Source organism: Tamandua tetradactyla, chromosome X (assembly GCF_023851605.1).
Source record: "Tamandua tetradactyla isolate mTamTet1 chromosome X, mTamTet1.pri, whole genome shotgun sequence".
In the NCBI taxonomy this organism is placed as follows: Eukaryota; Metazoa; Chordata; class Mammalia; order Pilosa; family Myrmecophagidae; genus Tamandua; species Tamandua tetradactyla.
The window spans coordinates 72,226,713-72,246,820 of record NC_135353.1 but is presented as its reverse complement, the minus strand read 5'-3'; the positions used below and the strand labels follow the sequence as shown (position 1 = coordinate 72,246,820).

Sequence of the window (20,108 nt, the reverse complement as noted above, 5' to 3'; positions counted from 1 at the left end):
AACCTTCAGAGGTAGCATGGCCCTGTTGATGCCTTGACTTTGGACTTCTAGGTTCTAGAACTGGGAGAGACTAAATTTATGGTGGTTTAAGTCACCCAGTTTGTGGTATTTTGTTATGGCAGCCCCAAGAAACTAATATACTAAGGAACTTTAAAAAATTTGTTTCTGCTCCCCTTCCCTGCCTTCTTTTATCTGGAAAGGGCTATCTTCGTTTTTAACTCTACCTCTTTCCCCACCTTCTGCCCTGATGTTCAATTCCTTTTTCCCACCCTTATTCTCCTTATTTTCATCTTCTCTGTTCCGTATTTCTGAAAAAAATCTTTTTAAAATCATCTTAGTTTTCAAGCTGTCATCTGACTTCTCTCCTAATCTTGGCTTCATTTTGTTTGCCCTTAACATGGCTACCTCCCTTAGTCCTACTTCTTTCCCTTCATTTCCCCCAGCATTTCCTCTGTATTCATACTACCTCCACAGGCCCTGCCCATACATATTGACTTCCTCTTTTCTGCCCTTGGCTTACTAACTTTGATTTGGAATAATAATATTAAAAGTGACAAAGATAACTTGGGAGCACATTTCCTAGAGCAGCAAGCACTTCAACTGAGACCAGCCTGTGTCTAAACAGGCTACTTTCAGAAAATGCTCAGATGCGTCTTACTGCTAGGCATTAACATCCTTGATTTACAGACGAGGAAACAGAGACTCTAAAATATGTTGGAATTTACCCAAGGCAAGTGGCAGACATGGGATCACAACCTTGTGTTCACTCCACTATAACATAATATTTTGATCCAAATACTGGAGCTGCCATTTTTACTGCTTCTCTATACCACTGCTCTATACCCTCTCTCTCCAAACCCCAATACTATGTGCTTAATATGAGATTATTTGCTTGGTTCATTAGAAATTATAAGAACTCTTTAGAAGGATGTCCCAGTACTGATAGCATCTTACTGTCATTTCCTAATTGTATAGTTTATTGCTTGTCTCACAAGTGTCCATCTGGAAATGAATGCTCTCTTCACGGGAATGGCTTATTAAAGTGACATCAATCCATTTCAAATAAAGAATTAATTTATTGCATAAAGAATACATATCAGAAAGGCTTAATAATACCACTGAACAAACAACGCAGGGTTATTAAGGAAGTCTTCACAGGCATCATAGGCATCTTGTTTCTCCTAACCTTTTCTGATGGAGGTTAGGATGTGGAGGCTCAGAATAAGGATAATAGCTCAGAATTTCTTAATCTATGCCCTGCCTCATTGCTATTAATTTTTTTTTCATGGGCAGGCACCGGGAATTGAACCTGGGTCTCCAGCATGGCAGGCGAGAGCTCTGCCACTGTGCCATTGCCAGCCCTGGTCACAAAAGCACAACAGAACAAAGACACCAGCAGCAAGACAGCATCCCTGAACAGAAAAGCAGCCCTTATCACACCTGAATAGAGACAGGACACAACCTAACATGAACTGCTATGAGGTACACACTTAAATTCACTGAGCCAGGTCCTAACCCTTGGTAGAAATGACTTGTTTTATTCAATGTTGGAGAAAACACTTAAAATCGATAGAACAAGGGCGGGCAATGGCACAGTGGCAGAGCTCTCGCCTGCCATGCTGGAGACCCAGGTTCAATTCCCGGTGCCTGCCCATGAAAAAAAAAAAAATTTGACAGAATAGAGAAAAGCTAAAGCATATGCAAACCAGCTGCATGGCATGCAAGAAATAAAAAAAAAAAAAAAAAAGAAGAAGAAGAAGACAGCCTGCCTTTTTGTAAGCATGGCTGAATCCTCTGATGGTACCAGAGAACAGAAGCAACAAAATTCTCAAATTGATAAAGACAAGCAAAGTCTTATGGTTGAGGTGGGAATTTATATCTCCTACTTTTTATAGCTTGTCCCTTTCTGTATGACTACAAACCTTGAATATATTATAACTAACAAAAACAGTTTAGAGAAACAAATATAATTGTTTCAGCATAAGGCACTAAAGGGATAAAGGGAAAGAAACATGCACAATTTTATACAGTTTTCGGTCTGTAAGGTGAATCCAAGCAAGGTCTATGTACCAGGGTGAAGGCTCTCCTCATTTCTCCAGAAAATATTTCAGTTTCTCCTGTAAGGAAATGAGCTGTAGGAAGAGGCAGAAAAGCATGAAAAATTCACCTGAAATATTAAGTTTCAGGACTTGATCTAGAATTTACTTATATGAAACAAAAAAGAATGACTGTCATTTGGCATTTATAAGGTGTCTTTCTCTTACAGTATTCCAAAGAACAGTGCCACAGTCAAGAATGCATATGCAATGCTGCGGCAATGATGTGCTTTATTATGTCAAACTTATAAAAGGATGCTTTAAAATTGTGTATGATTGCTCTTAAGAATTTATGCTTCAGGGAAGAGTATATAGAGGTAACACTCACTGTAGGGGCAAAGGAGATGGGTTCACTGTAGCCATATTTTCAGAGTCAGGAAATAAAGCAGTTGGGATAACCTCATGTACCATTCTTCCTCACCTGCTTAACCTCCTCTTCCTTCTTGCCACGTCATAAGACACTTGAAAACAGGGTCAGAGTCCTGACCAGTCAGGAGCCTAATGATATTCTACTTATCCTTAAGCTTTCTTAGTCAGAAGCCTTGAATCTTTTATAGTGTAGGATTTAAATTTTTTTAAGTTTGAAATGGTAAGGTGACCAATAGCATCAAGAGAGGTGTACTCGTGTGATTGTAAAAACCTTGTGTATGATGCTCTTTTTATCCAGGGTATGGACAGATGAGTAAAAAAATAAGGACAAGAAATAAATAAATAATAGGGGGAGGATAAGGGGTAGAAAAAAAATGGGTAGATTGGGATACTGGTAGTCAATGAGAGGGAGGGGTAAGGCATATGGGATGTATGAGGTTTTCTTTTTATTTCTTTTTCTGAAGTGATGCAAATGTTCTAAAAATGATCACAGTGATATATACACAACTATGTGATGATATTGTGAGCCACTATTGTATCGTTTGAGTGGACTGTATATGTGTGAAGATATCTCAGTAAAAATATTTTAAAAATAAAAAAGAGAGGTATACTGCCTCTGAAACAAAAATTATTTTTTTTACTATTATCCACTTTAGGTCACTTCATACCAGAATGGATTTTCATTCTGTAAAATGAAAGGAATGGAGCATTACAAAACAATCCTATACTCCACATCACCTACCAGACTGCTATAATTGCTACCTGCAGTAATTTAGAGGCTCTTTTCACAGTGATTCCTCACAGTGAACTACTGACTGCTCCAGTTCTTTCTCCTTTGTGGAGAAAGAACTGGAGCAGTTCTTTTTATTATTCCACTCCTTTTTATTCCACTGCCCCTAAAGGTAGGTTTTTCCCTGCATTCCAATTTCCTGCTGAACAGTCAATTTGCCTAACTCATATATCCCCACAGCTTCAATGACCATTTCTGTGCCTTCTCTAAGATCTCCCATTTTCAAAGGCGCTTCCTACTCAACACTCCACAAACTAAACTCACCATCTTCCTGATACCCCCCCCGCCCCAAATATCCTCTTCCTGTCATCTTTATATTAATTATTGGTACAGCATTTCTCAGGTACCCAGGCTTTGGACTCATTTTTGTTTCCCTTCTTGCCCCATAAATCCAATCAATTAAGTTCTACTGAGTCCTCCCATCTCTTGCATCTTCCTCTAGTTTCACCACACTCTAATTTTACCTATACACTGTTGGCAAAGTAATCTTCTTGAATTTCTCCCGAGATAAAATAAAAAGCTTAGATGGCTCATTACGACCTATACCAAAAGTCTAAGTTTTCAGCTCGATAGGACAACCCCTCAGCATGCTGCTTTCTGTATAGAATGCCCTCCTTTCCCTATCTTCTTATTAAAACTCAACCTATATTTTCAAGGCTCCAAACACCATCTTCTCCACGAAGCTTTCCCTAATAGCCACAGACAAAACCCAACAGTGAGCTCTCATTCCTTTAAACATCCATACCTCTCATGGATTTCTTCCCAACTGAAGGCAGATACTATGTCTTAAGCATTTTGTAGCTCTCTATAGAACCTCGCTTAAAGAAGGGACCCAATGAATCTATGTTGAATAAATGAGCAAACACAAAGAACTCTGAGAAGCGAATAAAGTTTATAGCTATATTTCTATGTTGAAAATAGCACTCCTCAGTAGTAACTACTTACATGGATGAAAACAAGGTGTTTGGTGGGTATTAAAGCAATCTTGGCATTAACTATTCACCTTGTTGTTTATAAGAAGTATGTGAATGAGTGATTTGTTGAGAAGGGAACCTTCAGAAGATAAGAATTCCCCTGGCCTTGTAGCAATGGGGGTGGGGGAAAGTGCCTATACCTTAAGAGCCCCATGCTAAGCTCATCCTTATGATACAACCTTCAGAATTTTTAAAAATTGTTACCCCTAATAGTACAGGGCTAGGGTTAGCATACATTTTCTAAATAGCTGCTTGACTCTCGTTTATCCCACTTTACCCTCTCTTCTTTTTACTCTCCATGCTATTGTGGCATTAAAAATACAGTTGTTCAAGTTAGAAATCTGGCATACATCCTTAACACTTTCTTCTCCTTTAATACCCAGTAAGAATCCATCACCAAGTCCTGTCAATTCTACCTGTAAAATACAGTCTCTCATATATAGCAACATTATTCATAATAGCCAAAAGTGGACACAACCCAAATGCCCATCAACTATAAATAGATAAACGTGGTATATCCATACAATGGAATATTATCCAGTCATAGAGAGGAATAAAGTACTGATACATGCTACAGTATGGATGAACCTTGAAAACATTACACTAATTGAAAAAAGTCAGTCACAAAAGATCTTATATGGTTCCATTTATATGAAATACCCAGAATAGGAAAAGTAAATTGGTAGAATGCACAGTAGTGGTTGCTATGGCTGGCAAGGATGGGAAGGGGACAGGAGTTGGTAGTTAAAGCACATGGAGTTTATTTTGGGGGTGCTGAAAATGACCTAAAATTGACTGTGGTGATGGTTGCACAACTATATCAATACACTAAAAACCACTGCACTGTATACTTTAAATGGGTGAATTTGTGGTATGTGAATTTATATCTCAATAAAGCGTCTATAAAACTTTTATTGCAGCTAAAAATATATATGTTCTTTCTATCTCCATTGCTACCATCTTGGTCCAAGTTGTTATACCCTCTCATTAGACTAACACACAGCCTTCTAACTGGTCTTGCTGCTTCTCCTCCTGCCCTCCCCCGCCAAATCTATTCACCAGATAATAATCAGGGTAATCTTTTTTAAAAGTTTAAATTAGATGTGACTCCTGCTTAAAATTTTTTAAGGGCTTTCCATTGCACTTAAGACTAAAACCCATCCTCCTTATCGTGGCCTGCAAAAAGCCATATGATCTAACCCTTGCCTACTTCTCCAACCCTATCTTAAGCCATTCTCCTCCTAGTTTTAAATACTCCACAGGTCTTCACAAGGGCCAAGTTCTTTCCCAATGTGGGACACTGCATAAGCTCCACCTGAGAGACTCTTCATCTCACTCTCTGCCTGAGGTAGGGGGTTCTTAGCAGCAAATGTTTTCTGATTGAGTTCAAAACACACTTCTCACCTGCTCGTTTTTTTCATTTTCTCGAAATTTAAGCTGCTCCAGCACAGACCGTAAATGACTCTGGAATACAAATGGTTTAAATGATGAATGCTGAGACTCCAAGGAGAAGAGAGTCAAGGGAGATAAAGAACTTGGCAAATAAATTGATAAGTAAGAAAATTGTCAGCCACAAGAAAAGAGCACTCTTTTTAAAGGATTTAAGACTATAAAAACTGCACCCCTAACTATAGCTCCATCCTATTTGGTTTTATACACTCTACAAAACACTTTTTTCTTACCCTAAAATAAATAGCTGGAATGCCTTCATTTAACCTTTTTAGCATAGATCCTTTGCTATGGTGGCCTATTAAAAGAGTTGGCTTGTACTTTGGTCCTGATTCTTACATTTTTCCTCACTAGGGCAGAAAATTACTGTTCCTAACTAGTACAACATGCAACAACAATAGTCAAAATAATATCATGTATCTTTCAAAGTATGTCCACATCTATTATCTCACTTGGATATTCTAAAAGACAACACCCAAACAGGTATGGTTCTATGACAAACTGCTACTCTCCAGACTGCAGATCTACAGAAAATGAAATCTGGCAAGAAATTCTCCAGATGCTTCAGAATTCCTCTCACTATAATAAGGGAAGCAAACATGGCCTAAACATACATTTTCCTTTAGTTGAAGCTTTTAAACATGTATAAATAAAAATAAAGCAAGTTATTTAGTCTTGTTTAAGCATGCATCATAAAATTTAAAAAAATAAATTTAATTCTCTTTCACTGCAATGAATACATTTTGATATAAATACTACTTCCTTTGGGCCTGGTCAAATTACTTAACCTCTTTGAGTTTCAATTCCTTATCTATACAATCAGAATAGTGAAGTACCTATTTTCCAGGAATGTGAAGATGAAATGAAATAATACATGTAAAATATTTAGCTCTTTATATGTCTAACACATAGTAAATGCTCAACAAATATTGGATATTATTGTGTCAAGTCATCTGGTCCCTTCCAAAAAATGCTTATAAGCTGATCAAAATTACTCAAGTAAAAAGAAACAAGGCTACCTTTTATTGGGGATTTCTAAGAGGTTGTTTAGGTTCATGAGTAAATAATATGCTGCACTACACAGAGATGACATGAGTGGAAACACAAAGATAGAATTTTGAAAGTAAGATATCAAGATTTCTTTATATGGGAATGGGGGTGGAGATAGGAAATAGGGAGTTAGGCTTAAAATGAACAGAGTTCCTATTTGGAATGATGGAAATGTTTTGATAACATGCTTTTAATAAATGATGGTAGTGATTGTGGTGATGCTAGTGATGGTAGCATAACATTGTGAATGTAATTAACAGCACTGAAATATATATCTGAATGAAGTTAAAAGGGGAAATGTTAGGTTGTATATATGGTAACAGAATAAAACTTTAAAAATATCCATGGAACTGCACTACACAAACATCTAAGTTAAACCATGAGTTGCAGTTAATAGTACAATTATAAAAAATGTATTTTCCTTAACTGTAACAAATTGTAACATGATGCAAGATATTAGTGGTAGGGTTGTATATGGGTTTTGTAAACCCAAAACTTCTCTAGCAAAAAAAAAGATTTCTTTATATCAGCCACGAAGAACATACCTTAAGTGTCAGGTTTTCAATTTTCATGATGAGATCCTCCTGTCTTTGTGCTTTGCCCTGAATCTCCTGAAGCTGCTTCTCCGTCCAATGAATCTGGTTCTGAATTTCCAGGACTAACAGATAGAGAAAGTTTATGTATCTAAATATAGCCTAAACTAGTGACAGAGACCCAAATCAACTAAAACTCCACTACACATCTGAACAATAACTTCTCAAACTTAGTCCTGCATCTAATGTGTGATTAGAGTTAACCTTTAGCACTGCCATCCACCCTGTCCCACTCCTTTGTGTTTTCCTCTGACATACCTGTTGAACTGGCTTCTTCCTTTGCCTTGTATTGGCTAGATTTCATGAACTTGGCCTGAAGCTCCCTTTTCAGATCCTCTTCTTCCTTTTCCTCCTCCTCTTCTTCCTCCTCATCCTCATCATCCTCATCACTGTTACTGCTAGAATCGTTGAACATCTCCCGAAACATAGCATATTCTATCGATTTTAAACAAGAAGAAAGTGAAACTATCTCAAACTTTTCAAATGCTTCTTACTCCAGCTAGAATTATACTACTTGCCTTCAAATTTACTGGGCATCCAGTGAATTTCTCACAGGAAGATTATTCCCCTCACAAAACAAGGACAGGAAATGTGAAACACTGTAACATTCTTTCCATGTATTCAATGATCAAGACATTATAGAATCCAAGGGCCCATGGGAGGTTAGCATACCAGGGAGAGATGAAAGATTAGAATACCAATCTAAAATCCATTAGGTACTGAGGACCAAAAAGAGGGAAGAAGGATTAGGTATCCTTTTTCTGTGACTGAACTGTGAGTCCTTGGAGAACAATTTTAACCAGAGGTAATGCCTGTCACCTCTGAAGCTCCTGCTTTGCCTTTACTAATGTACCTGATGAGAAATGACCCTGCTTGTGGTCAGTCATTTCTGGGGAGATCTCAAAGCCTGGAATGGAGCCTTGACATTCTATTTCTTTGGTTTCATCTTCAACAACGACTTCCCATCCTGAAAGGAGGGGCAGTCAAGGAAAAGGCAGAAGGAAAAGTGAAGACACAGTTAAAAGGGAAGAGGTTCTCTGGCTGGAAATACTATTTAATTTAATCCAACTTCAGGCCATTGTATCTGGATTTCTGGTTTAGAGAAGTGCCTTATATTGAATTACACAACTAAATGAATTTTCATTACATGAATTTACTGCACCTAGCTAAAAAATAGTATTTCCAAAAATCTTTAAATTGTACACATCAAAACAGCACACAAATACCAGAAGTGAGGGCTTGTTGGCAATTCTATATGGGGTATAACAGGAAAAGTTTAGTATAAAAGGATACGGCCGCTGACAGCTTCAGCATCTGAATACAGCAGTCTCTGCACTTCCTTTTCCACATCCAGAGAGTCAACGTACTTAACCAAAGTTGGGGGGGGGGTTGGAAATAACAGCAATATCATTTAATACCCTGTGCTCTGAAGGAGTACTCCCTTCACATGTACAAATGAATTAAAATGATTAAATACCCGTTCAACCAAGTTCCTACTTTAAGTAGAACTATTTAGAAAGGAATCTTTGTCTAGGGTCTGGATTTTTGTATGGTAAGATTATTTTGTTTCAAGCAAACAAGGTACTTGTGACATTTAATTTTTCAATATGTAACTCTATGGTAAAGACTTCTATCAGATGTATGACCCTTAAGACTCAGTTATGAATTATTTGCCCTTACTCATAATGGCAAAGAACTACAACTTTATTAGTTGTTTAGAAGTCATTTCACTTCCTCACATCTTTATTATTATAGATATTCCTACAAAACCTGGATCTTAGCTATATGTTCTCCTTTTAATCCAGTTTTAGATAATTATCTCCACAGCAACCAATTTGTCATGTCATGAATAGAAATCAGGGCTTTGAGGGAGAATACACAACAGCAAACAACTGCTGGTAAAAAGTGAACCCTGGTCTCTAAGAAATGGCTTTTAAAATAAATATCAGAGAAAAAAGATTAGCATACACAGAGTCACTGGCCAAACTGTATCTTTTCCCCTAAGAGTTATCAGACATAAAACAATGAAGTCATTTTTCAGTGAACCAAATTCAGTGTATGTGTGTATGGAAGTGAGGGGTAAGAAGTGAGAAAGAAGGCTTGAAAGTAAACTTCATGATTTCTGAAACTAATGAGCTACGAAATAAAACACACTAAGGATAAACAATGAACTTGTATTACGATTGCTCTACCTCAGTAAAGCTGATTTCTTCGATTTGTTTGAAATCAATGAGCTATGAAATAAAGCACAATAAACAATGAAGTTATATTATGATTGCTCTACCTCAGTAAAGCTTAAAGAGCTCTATAACTATTCTTAGCTTAGTTTAGTCTTAGCTTAGCTTAGTAGGCACTCAATAAATGCTGCTGACTGACAGATTATAAAAGGCAAGGCAACTGTGTTCATGAATTGGAAGACCCAATTTGGTAAAAATGTCAATTCTCCCCAAATTGATCTATAGGTATAATTCCTACAAAAATTCTAGCAAGGAATGTTTTAGACATAGATAAGCTTATTCTAAAATGTATATGGAAAGGCACAGGCCCTAGAGTAGTTAAAACAAATTCTGACGAAGAAAAATAAAGTGGGAGGAATCAGTCTACCCAATTTCAAAACTTATTATATAGCTACAGTGTGATATATCGGTGGAGAGATCAATACATAGATCGATGGAACAGAAGAACCCATAAATAGACCCACATAAATATATCCAACTGGAGCAACTGGACATTCATAGGTAAAACAATAAGTTTAACAATAATTAAACTAAACCTCAATTCTTATATAAAAATTCACTCAAAATGGATCACAGACTTAAATGTAAAATACAAAACTCTAACAATTTTACAAAAAAACACAGGAAAATATTTCCAGGATCTACACTATCAAAGAGTTCTTAGACTTGACACCAAAAGCATGATCCATAAAAGGAAAAATCGAAAAATTAGACCTCATCAAAATGAAGAACACTGCTGGCAGGAATATAAATGGTATAGCTACTCTGGAAAACAGCTTGGCAGTTTCTTATAAAACTAAACATGCAGTTACCATAGGACCTAGCAATTGCACTCTTGGGAATGTATCACAGAGAAATGAAGACCTAAGTTCACGCAAAAACTTGTTCATAGCAGCTTTATTTGCAATAGTCAAAGACTGGAAATAACTCAGATATACTTCAGTAGGTGAATAGTTAAACAAACTGTGGTACATCCATGCTAATATGGAATACAACTCAGCAACAAAAAGGAATAAACTATTGATACATGCAACAACTTGCCTGGATTGTAAGGGATTTATGCTGAGTGAAAAAGCCAATATCAAAAGGTTACCATGTATGATTCCACTAATATAATATTCCTTAAATTAAAAAATTATAGAAATGGATAACAGATTAGTGATTGCCAGGGGTTAGGGACTTGGGATACAGGAGTGGAAGGGAGATGAGTGTGGTTATAGAATAGAAATATGAGGGATTCTTGTGATAATGTACTGTTTATTATCTTGATTAGTCATGGATACATGAACCTACACAAGTAGTAAATTGTGTAGAACTAAACTTTGTGAGTACAAGTCAAACTAAATAAGATTGGTGAATTGTATTCAATGTGAATTCCTTAGTTGTGATACGGTACTATAATTTCATAAAATGCTACTGGGGGAAATGGATAAAGGGTACCTGGTAACTCTTATTATTTCTTACAACTGCATGTAAATCTATAATTATCTATTTAAAAAAAGCCACAGTATCCCTGTGGTTTGCTCAAGGTCCTACAAATCTGAGGTAAAGTTAGGAATATAACCACAATTTCCAATTCTCAGATTCTGGATTGGTTCACTTGAAAAAAAATTAGATCTTGCAATTAGAACTAAAGGCAGTAGCAAAAGTTTCAAATTAATGATATTTCCAGATTTCTAAGCAACTACCCTATAACCTCAGGTATCAGGTCAGTTTTTGTTCACAGCTATATTCCCAACCACTAGCACACAGTGCCTGGCATTTAGCTCACACTCAATACATGTTTACTGAACATCTGAATGAATAAAATTCATCCCCAACTGACTTTTTCCCTTTCCTTCCTGCACATAATCCTCTTATGATCCATCCAGCAAAGATACAAAATGTATGCAACTAACCTTTGTTGTTCTCCGGAACCTTTTCTTTCTGACATTCTTAAGTGGCGGAGTAACTAAAATAAATATGACAGGGTGAAATATATATATGATTGATGGTAGTGACATATATATCTAAATTTAATAAAAAGAAAGTTCATGCTGGCTTAAGCCGCTGGCTCAAGATATGACTTAGTCCTTTAAAAGTGCCTGGGAGCTTAATGAACCAAACTCCTATGAAAGGTAACAAGTTCCTGGTTCACAGTAATTAGGAGTCAGCAGATACATGCAGTCAGTCAGAATGAGCAAGGGACTGGTGACTTACTGCCATGCTTCCAGGCATATTTCTTCTGTTTCTCCCTTTCATGTTTCTTGATTAATTTAAGATCAGGCGAGGTAACTGGTTCTTCCGGAGAAGAATGGAGATCACTATCAGCAGTACACACAAGCATCTATATTTAACAAAGACAAAGAGGTTGACTATGGCTCCAAATCTTGAGTTAGTAATGAATCAGGACCATCCCTACTACCAGAAATCCTTGGTTACAGAAGTAAAGAGACTAATACTTGGCATTTCCAGAAAATCAAATCAAGTATTACATATATTTTCTCTCGCTTTCTCTCTCAGTGAGGCAGCACTATATACAGACTTCAAGGTGGTTTTTTTTGTTTGTTTTAGCTAGAATGTTTATCATTGCTAAGGGAATATACTGAAAACTGGTATATCTTAATATTTTGATTCAGAGAGGAAATAAGAAATAGCAGATATGACAAATAAGAACTAATTTAAATCTCCAGAGTTAACAGCATACTGCTTTAGCAGAAATTTCAGAAGATCCAAGCTGCTTATTGTTTTTAATTAATGAAAGACATTATAAATAACAAATAGGGGACTCTACAAGCTATTTGGATAAAATAGTGAAAAGTTAAGGATCAAACACCAAACCAGAACATGACATTTTTTTCTGATCTAGAAATTAGCAATGGCAAGTTATTCACCAAGTAGAAAGGAGTACTGAAGGAAAGAGAAAAGGAGGGAGAAAGGTATTCCTTGAAGGATGTGAAAGCTAGTGGATGAAAAAACTAGTCCATACCTGAGAAATATCTGCTGTTTTATAAAAGGTTTTTTTATCAAGAGTTTTCAGGCTTTCAATAACACAAGGCAAATCAACCAGCTTAGCAGTTAGAGAGACATCTTCTATTACAACAACTGCATGACGTCCATCAGCTAAAGAGAAGTAGAGAGATTAAAGTTACTATCTTCCCGATGAACTTTCAAGCTTAACTAGGATTTGAGTAATGAAGACTTATGTGGGACAAACTAGTCTTTCAGTGAAATCTACTATTTCTCATGATGCCAGAATTGTGTACACAATTGGGAACTTCCCAGAGAAGAGAGGGCAGAATATATGAAGCTCTCTTTCCAGTTTAGTGGTTTGTTTAAAAGTAATTAAGTTTTGGGTGCACGGGTGGTTCAGCGGTAGAATGCTCGCCTTCCATGCAGAGACCCAGGTTTGATTCCCCGACCATGTACCCCTCCCCCCACTGCAAAAAAAAAAAAGTAATTAAGTTCCTTGTTAATGGTTGTGAACTAAATGCTGGTGAAGTGATAAAGGTTTCACTCTCATCTTGAAATGCAAATTTCATTCCTTTGAATGCATTCATTTTAACACTATTCAATCTGTCAATGTGTGTGTGTTTTCAAAGGTTTAAGTGAGGTAAGAGTAAACTGCAGAGCAGTGCAAAAGGGCCTCAAGTTATTATCTTCTAGTTAGCGTCACAAAGATAACATTGTATAAAAGCAATATACTGAACTCTAATCTTGTCCAGATGTCTCACAGACGAATGTCTTTGGATCCAAGAGGATTCAGGTGTAATCTTCCAATATTAAGTGAAAAAAGAAGGATACATATTCATGATCCTTTTCATGTAAATTCACTTAAAATTTACAGAGATTACTTAAATGCTGGTATGCATAAAAGTTTTGTCTGTAAGGAAATGCGAGAAGAAAAGGTTGGAAGCAACCCAACTGTCTATCAACAGATGACTGGATAAAGAAAATGTGGTATATAGATAAAGTGGAATATTACTCAGCTGTAAAAAAGGAATGAATTTTTGATATATGCAACAAGATGGATAAACCTTGAAGACTTCACGCTGAGTGAAACAATTCAGACAAAAAAGGGCAAATATTGTATGATACCACTGATACGAAATAACTAGAATTAGCAAATTCACAGAATCAGAAACCAGAATAGAGGTTACCAGACTGAGGAGTTAATGGTCAATTGGCACAGAATTTCTGTTTGGGGTGATGGAAAAGTTTTGGTAATAGATGTCAGTGGTGACTGACATTGTGAATATAATTAACTCCAATGAATTATATATTTGAATGTGGTTAAAAGGGAAAATTTTAGGTTGTATACATGTTACTAGAATAAAATTTTTTTAAAAAAGCATGACTGTATAACACAGTGAATCCTAATGTCAAAAAAGAAAAAGAAACTTACTACTAGTTACCTTTGGCATTGAGTTTGGGACACTCTGAGAAAGAGGAGTTTCACTTTTCTCCTTTTGAATCTTTTCTGCTCTATTTGAATTTTCTAACCATGAACTTATATTACTCTAATATTTGAATATCAATAGGGATTAACTGAAAGGTGGAATTATGGGCCATTTTTTGTTTTCGTCTTTATACATTTCTCTGTTTTTTTTAATAAATATTATTTAAAATATAATAATGTTTGTAAACAAAGAACAGCATATTCATTTGTTCCTCCCTTAGACAGTAAAAACATCACAAAGCTGGTATCTAGTAGGAGATAATCAGCAATATGAAAGTCCCACAGTTGACCACTGAGTTCTTCCTTATACACTTCCTTATACTCCCTCGAATGACTTAAGCCTGTCTAAATTGTGAGCCAATCAAGGCAGAAATCACATTCTATCTTTTTTCACATCCTAAGCACCTTGTATAATGCCTCACACACAGCAGTTCCTTAATAAGTTACTGTTCAATATATGGTGAATGGATATTAATTACTTACGATATAGGTCAATTTTCAGTTTATCCTTGCTGGTAACACTTCCAGAACGTACTAACTGTCTGAGAGTAGAAGCATATGCCTAAAAACGAGATAAATTGAGAAACCAGAAGGATGGATTATCTACTTGGCAGCTAATAGAACAGATATGTCAGAAAAGACCTCCCTTAAATTAAAAACGTTAAACTTCCCAAACCTTTATAACAATGCAATGTATCATGTGCATTGTATTAGTCAAGTTATGATGAGACTAACACTAATCTCATTCTCTACAGTTAGTGGCTTCTCCAAGCTCTACATGCTTGCCTTTCACTGCTGTCCTTCAGTTGTAATCGCAAAGAAATTGTTCAAGAGTACTGGGTATATTAATTAGCCCTAATTTGGAGAAATACTCTTTTGAACCCTATCTCTAATATCGTTTTTTTTTTTTTAGATTATGAAATGCTTGAATACAGGTATCAGTGTGAGAAGAGACCCTAATACAGTGTTGAAATGAGCTTCCAGTCTTACATGATGAGAAATTTGTAGGAGATTCACCACTGGTCCCTTGCATTGCCCCTCTGGAGGTGACAGAGGATTTCAGAAGAGTCTTAGCTTTTAGTGTTTGTGTACCTAACTGAATCCATCATTGCCTCAGCTATTTGTCAGGAATTCAACCCACATAATCAATGGTATGTACAGAAGGAAAGAAGTGCTGTCCAGAGAGTACACATTAGGATAGAACTGCTTGATTGAACATGATCCCTGGGAAACCAATATTCTGAGTTGTTATATAGCTACCTTACATAGAAATATCACAGATCTAAGCAGAACTAATACTTATGCACTGAAAACATTTGGTCTGACATGCAAATGCTTCTTACCTGAGGCAGACGCAATATAAATTGGTTCTCAAGTTCGTGAGGCGGTTCATCCTGGCTTTTACTCATCTCTTGTTTTTGAGTTCATGAAAACAAAAACAAAACCAACAGAAAGTCACTAAAAATTTCTCTTGCTCCCTCTGTTGGCCACTGCTGAGAGTACTGGATAAATTATACAGGACCTTGCCCAGTATCCTCACTGGAATGATGTGTGTACAGCTCAGAAATACTTTATTTGTACAGCTCTGAAATACTTTATTTGGCATAAATCGATTATTTCTAAAAGTCACCTTATCTCCCCCCCAATATGTGCAGATTTTCCAAAGCTAATCCAAATTAATATAACAATTCTTTTTAAATTAATCATGTATAACAAATGAGGTAAGAGCTATCATGAAACACGATTTCACTTTCTTAGTGATATTCTTAGACACAAAGGTAAAGACCTACAACACAATAACACAGATAGTGACTACTTCAGGTAAACTACATGATCTCTGCAGGGAAGAATGCTAAATGAAGATGGAAATCAACTCAGAAACCACTGGCAGAAATATTCAATACTGATTTGAAGGAAACAAGGGCTACATTTTCAATATTTCACTCACCTTAATGGATTGGTAGGAATTAAGCAGTGCATGGAAGAGAATGCATCTTTTTATGACTCTAAAGCCACATTCAAGAGCCTCTGAGCTACTTTAGGGAAAAATTAGTTCAGTTCTTATGGCTTAGAGTATCTATATGAGTGTGCCTAACTTTATGCAATGGATGCATTTGTGAGGGATGATATATGTAGAACTTAAAATCTGACTTGATTTACTCATTACTAAATTTGACCATGTATACTCTATGTGTCTGGTACTACATTGAGTGCATTAGGTCTATTCTTTTATTTAATCCTCATAACCACCATTTATTTGAAATACCCCTAAAAGGTATTTAAAGGAATCCCATAATGCATACTTTTGTAAAGTGAATAATCTCCCTCAATCTTTATTTTTAATTTTATTTTCCATATATTTGAAATGTATCTGTAGTGGCTTGCATTTTGGGTATTAGGGTATACAACTCTTCAATTGAAAATAATTTTCTTTCCACCTCTGAGAGGCCTGACAAAGTTTCTTATGTTCTAAGGACACCGTACTATACACCAAGTTACAAAATCCAGTTAATGCACAGTATCTAATACTCTGTAAACCATTAAATAGGCTCAGAGTTCTGAATTTGAATCTCATTTAAGAGTACTGAAGGCCTCCCCCACCTTTTCAAAAACACATCCAAGTGGATCTGGGACCTCATTAGGGTGAAATCATTCACTAGTTATGATTTCAGTCCTTTGGTTGGCTTTGGAAACTATCAGAAAAACATAGTACAGAAAGGTCAGCAGTTTGCAGTAGCCTTTTCACAGTGGAAAAGCAGACACCAAGAAAAGAGAGAGATCAAAAGACCAAGAGATATTAAATTATTAAATCATGAGCATTTTCTCAAAATACTGAAAAGTACTGAACACAACATCTCAACATAGCAAAGATACATCAGTATACCCATAAACCAGAATTCACAGATATATATCTTTTCTCACTTTTGCTTTAAATCTTTTGTTAAAGGGAAGAAAATTAGTTTGCCTTTAAAAACAAGACTTAACGATTTCTTGAGGTTTAACTTCAAGATTTAAGATGTCTACTATCTTTTATTCATGTATGCCAACTATTTCCCACAACAGTGTGCATTAGAATTTTTTCGACTTTTTTTTCTTTTTAACACATACACTGGAGTTAATTGTTTTATGTCAAATATCATAAGTAAATATTCTTATTGTCTGGATTTTGACTTTTTATAGCATTTTGCAAGGGGTTTTAAAGACCACAGTCTGTATTCCCTGTTACTTCTTCTAATAAAAACCATAGCTCCTTTAAGTTATCACCTATTTCTAGGTGGTATTTCCTTTTCTCCAACAGAGTAAGACCACATACCACATCATAGAGTCAAATTGTCTAAGGAAATGAATTAAATGCTCATTTTGAAGACATCAATCTTGTCTCATCTTTCTACACGTCATTCCCAAAGCAGAATATTTTGTCTCAGGAGCGAACGCAGTTTATATAGTACAAAAACTATACTTTATACACAGAAAGTTCAAAATTCAAGTCCTATCTCATTTACTTTCTTATATCCTCATCTGTAAACTGCAGATATAAGGGGATAAAGAGAGGCACCTCAGGATTTAAAAATTTAAAAATGTTATCCCTTTTATTTTGATAAGAATAAAGCATACAATGGCATACATACAGAAATTTGACAATGTTCCTGAACTTTATTCTCCACCATGCTGACATTAAAAATAGTTTCTGAAAGTTGATTTTCCTTAAGTATTTAACTTGCATATGTTTTCTTAATAGATTGAGGAAATTGGGCTCATTTTGTAACCATATATATGTATTTATAAAGCTAATAAAATACCTTTAAAATGTCAAAAAAAAAAAAAGACCAAGAGATTCAGGGTGGGGGTAGGGGAGCAATCACAATCGCTTCTCTACTTGTTTCATACAGAAACTCCAATATAACCATTATACATAAAGACAAAAATGAAACGTGACAAGAAAAATGTTATTTAAATTAAAGTAAATTAAATAAAAATCCCAGGGCTGGGGCACATGGCCTAACGGAACAAATATTAACAAACACCTAAAGCTCGGAGCAGGAACACATTATTTGAAGAACTAGCTGCTAAGCAAGGTTTTATCAGATCAGTAGAAACTTTTGGATTTCTCTGCAGAACTAAGAACTAAGCATTTTGTTCATTACAATTCCTTTTTGGCAACTCCCCTCCTATGAGAAAAAGAATGTAAGAACTGAAACTATTTCAAAGTAGCTGTTTATAAACACCCTAATGAAACAAACAAAAAGGCCTGATGGGAGAGAAGGTGGACAACTTTGGGTGAAAAGATTTGTATTTATTCATTTTTCATTTGCTACCTGCATTTACCCAAAGAACTAATTTAATGTATCGTATTTATTTTAAGAAAAGGCATCCACTTTTTCCAGCAAGGGCTCTTTGATACCTAATAAAATTAAAGGACCGCGCCCCGCCACCCCCCCCCCCCCCCCCCCCCACTCAGCCCCAACTCCATTGCACTTCAGGGGAATAATAATAACTAGCGGGACCGCACCTCGCAGCATGCACCAATCAAAATACCAATCGAAGTTGGTATTTTCTCAAGTTCACAGTTACTGCCAGCGGCGTGGGGGGAATGACGACTCCATCCTTTTCCCGGGCCATAAAACTTCCAAGGGGAAATTCTAGCTCCTTGGCTTTGATCCCGTTTCCCTCGAAAACCTCCCCCGGGGCCAAAAGGCCCCAGCCTTCGCGTCTTCCCGCCGAGGCAGGCTAGAGAGGGGAAACGCCGCGCGCCTCTGCCCAGCGCTGACCCTGTCCCCAGAGCCTTCCGGCCGGACCGACTCACCCGCTCCTCCACTAACTCGCGCCGGGACCGGAAAGGGTGTGAGGACCCGGACGGCCTCTGCCCCGTGGGTTCCGGGCGGGGGCGCGAGTGAGTCCACGGGCAGGTCGGCAGAGCTGGCGCTCGGCGAGCGGGCTGAGCTGGGTAGGCAAGAACCACGCGCTCGCCTGGCCCCGCCCACCCCGCCGCCGCGCCCCCTGGGACCGCCCGGGCTACAGCCTACTGGCTGCCGGCCTGAGGTACCCGGCCAGATAGTCGCGTGTAGGGTGGGAAGGTTCGAAAGGGCGGCGAACGCAGGGGGACCTCGAGGAACAAGCCTGGGGCTCCATAACGCAATACTTTTCTACCTTCCCACAGTGGCGACCTTCGAGGTGCCCAGACTATGTCCACCCATATACAGCAACACCTGTAAAAGGAGTGGCCTGTTTCTTTGCCTCTCAAATCCGTTAGATTGGACTGATTTTTCCCTTTGGGGAGGTGACCTCGCCTGGAGACAAATGCACCACACAAACTCATTAAATACCTAGTAACCCCGCCGAAACGACTCGCGTGTAATTGCCACCCCCTCATCCTCCCCTTAGCAGAGCCATTATTTTACATCTATTGGAGAGGAACACAAGTCAGGCCGCTTATTTGCGCTAAGGATGGTCGCGGTTTAAATGCTAGTAGTTCGCCTATCTCAAAGAGGAATTTCGGCTTGTGAGAAAACTTGAAGCTACTTACCTTTCCCCTCCGGCAAGTTTTCCAGAGTAGTTTTGACAGAAGCTTGGGCACCACAGTCAGCATCAGCTTGGGCGCCAGGATCGGCAGGAATTTGAATTCCCTGGTCGCTGGCAGCTTCGGCACCACGGTCGTCAGAACTTTGGGCACCTTGGTAGCTCGTTACTTCTGATGTTGAAGCTGTTTGTGTTGAATTGTTTTCCAGGAGAGCTGGGGGCCCTCCCTCAGAGAACTCCATGGTCCAACTAGTTGGGGCAGTATAATGGCTTCCGGTTCAGTCATGTGATCTGGAAAGTTCTAGAACATTCATAAAAAGGTCAGAGGTACCTTCGTTAAAGACATAGGGATAATATTGGAGGCATTCTAGGTGCCAGTTAGGGATTCTAGTCAAGTGGTCTCTATTCCCTAAGGCTAAATAAGTTTACGTAAAACCTAATTGTAAAATAAAAGCAAACAAAAAACAAACAAAAAAAAACAATTGTAAAGAATAAATATTTTCGGAAAACAAATATTTTTAAATCAACCTGCCAGTCATTCTGGATGCCCTATTTTTTTTTTTTCATCCAATTAAGCTAGATTACCAGAATTTAG

At 37.3% G+C, this 20,108-nt stretch overlaps 1 protein-coding gene across 3 annotated transcripts; it reads right to left on the bottom strand.

Annotated features, from left to right (window-relative positions):
• Positions 1–1,056: 1,056 nt before the first annotated feature.
• On the bottom strand, positions 1,057–19,788 carry TAF7L (TATA-box binding protein associated factor 7 like). 3 transcript variants are annotated; one of them, XM_077145225.1, is made up of 13 exons: positions 19,521–19,788; positions 15,340–15,407; positions 14,480–14,558; positions 12,527–12,660; positions 11,758–11,884; positions 11,457–11,509; positions 9,514–9,555; positions 8,615–8,687; positions 8,175–8,288; positions 7,580–7,756; positions 7,274–7,386; positions 5,634–5,693; positions 1,057–2,132 (listed from the first exon to the last, which is right to left on the bottom strand). In XM_077145225.1, exons 1-13 carry the CDS (start codon positions 19,753–19,755, stop codon positions 2,088–2,090), a joined length of 1,320 nt encoding a protein of 439 aa, XP_077001340.1. In that variant the 5' UTR covers positions 19,756–19,788; the 3' UTR covers positions 1,057–2,087. The 3 variants fall into 3 exon arrangements, with proteins under 3 accessions (XP_077001340.1, XP_077001342.1, XP_077001341.1); XM_077145227.1 differs by lacking the exon at positions 19,521–19,788 and adding an exon at positions 18,801–18,969; XM_077145226.1 differs by lacking the exon at positions 9,514–9,555.
• Positions 19,789–20,108: the final 320 nt, after the last annotated feature.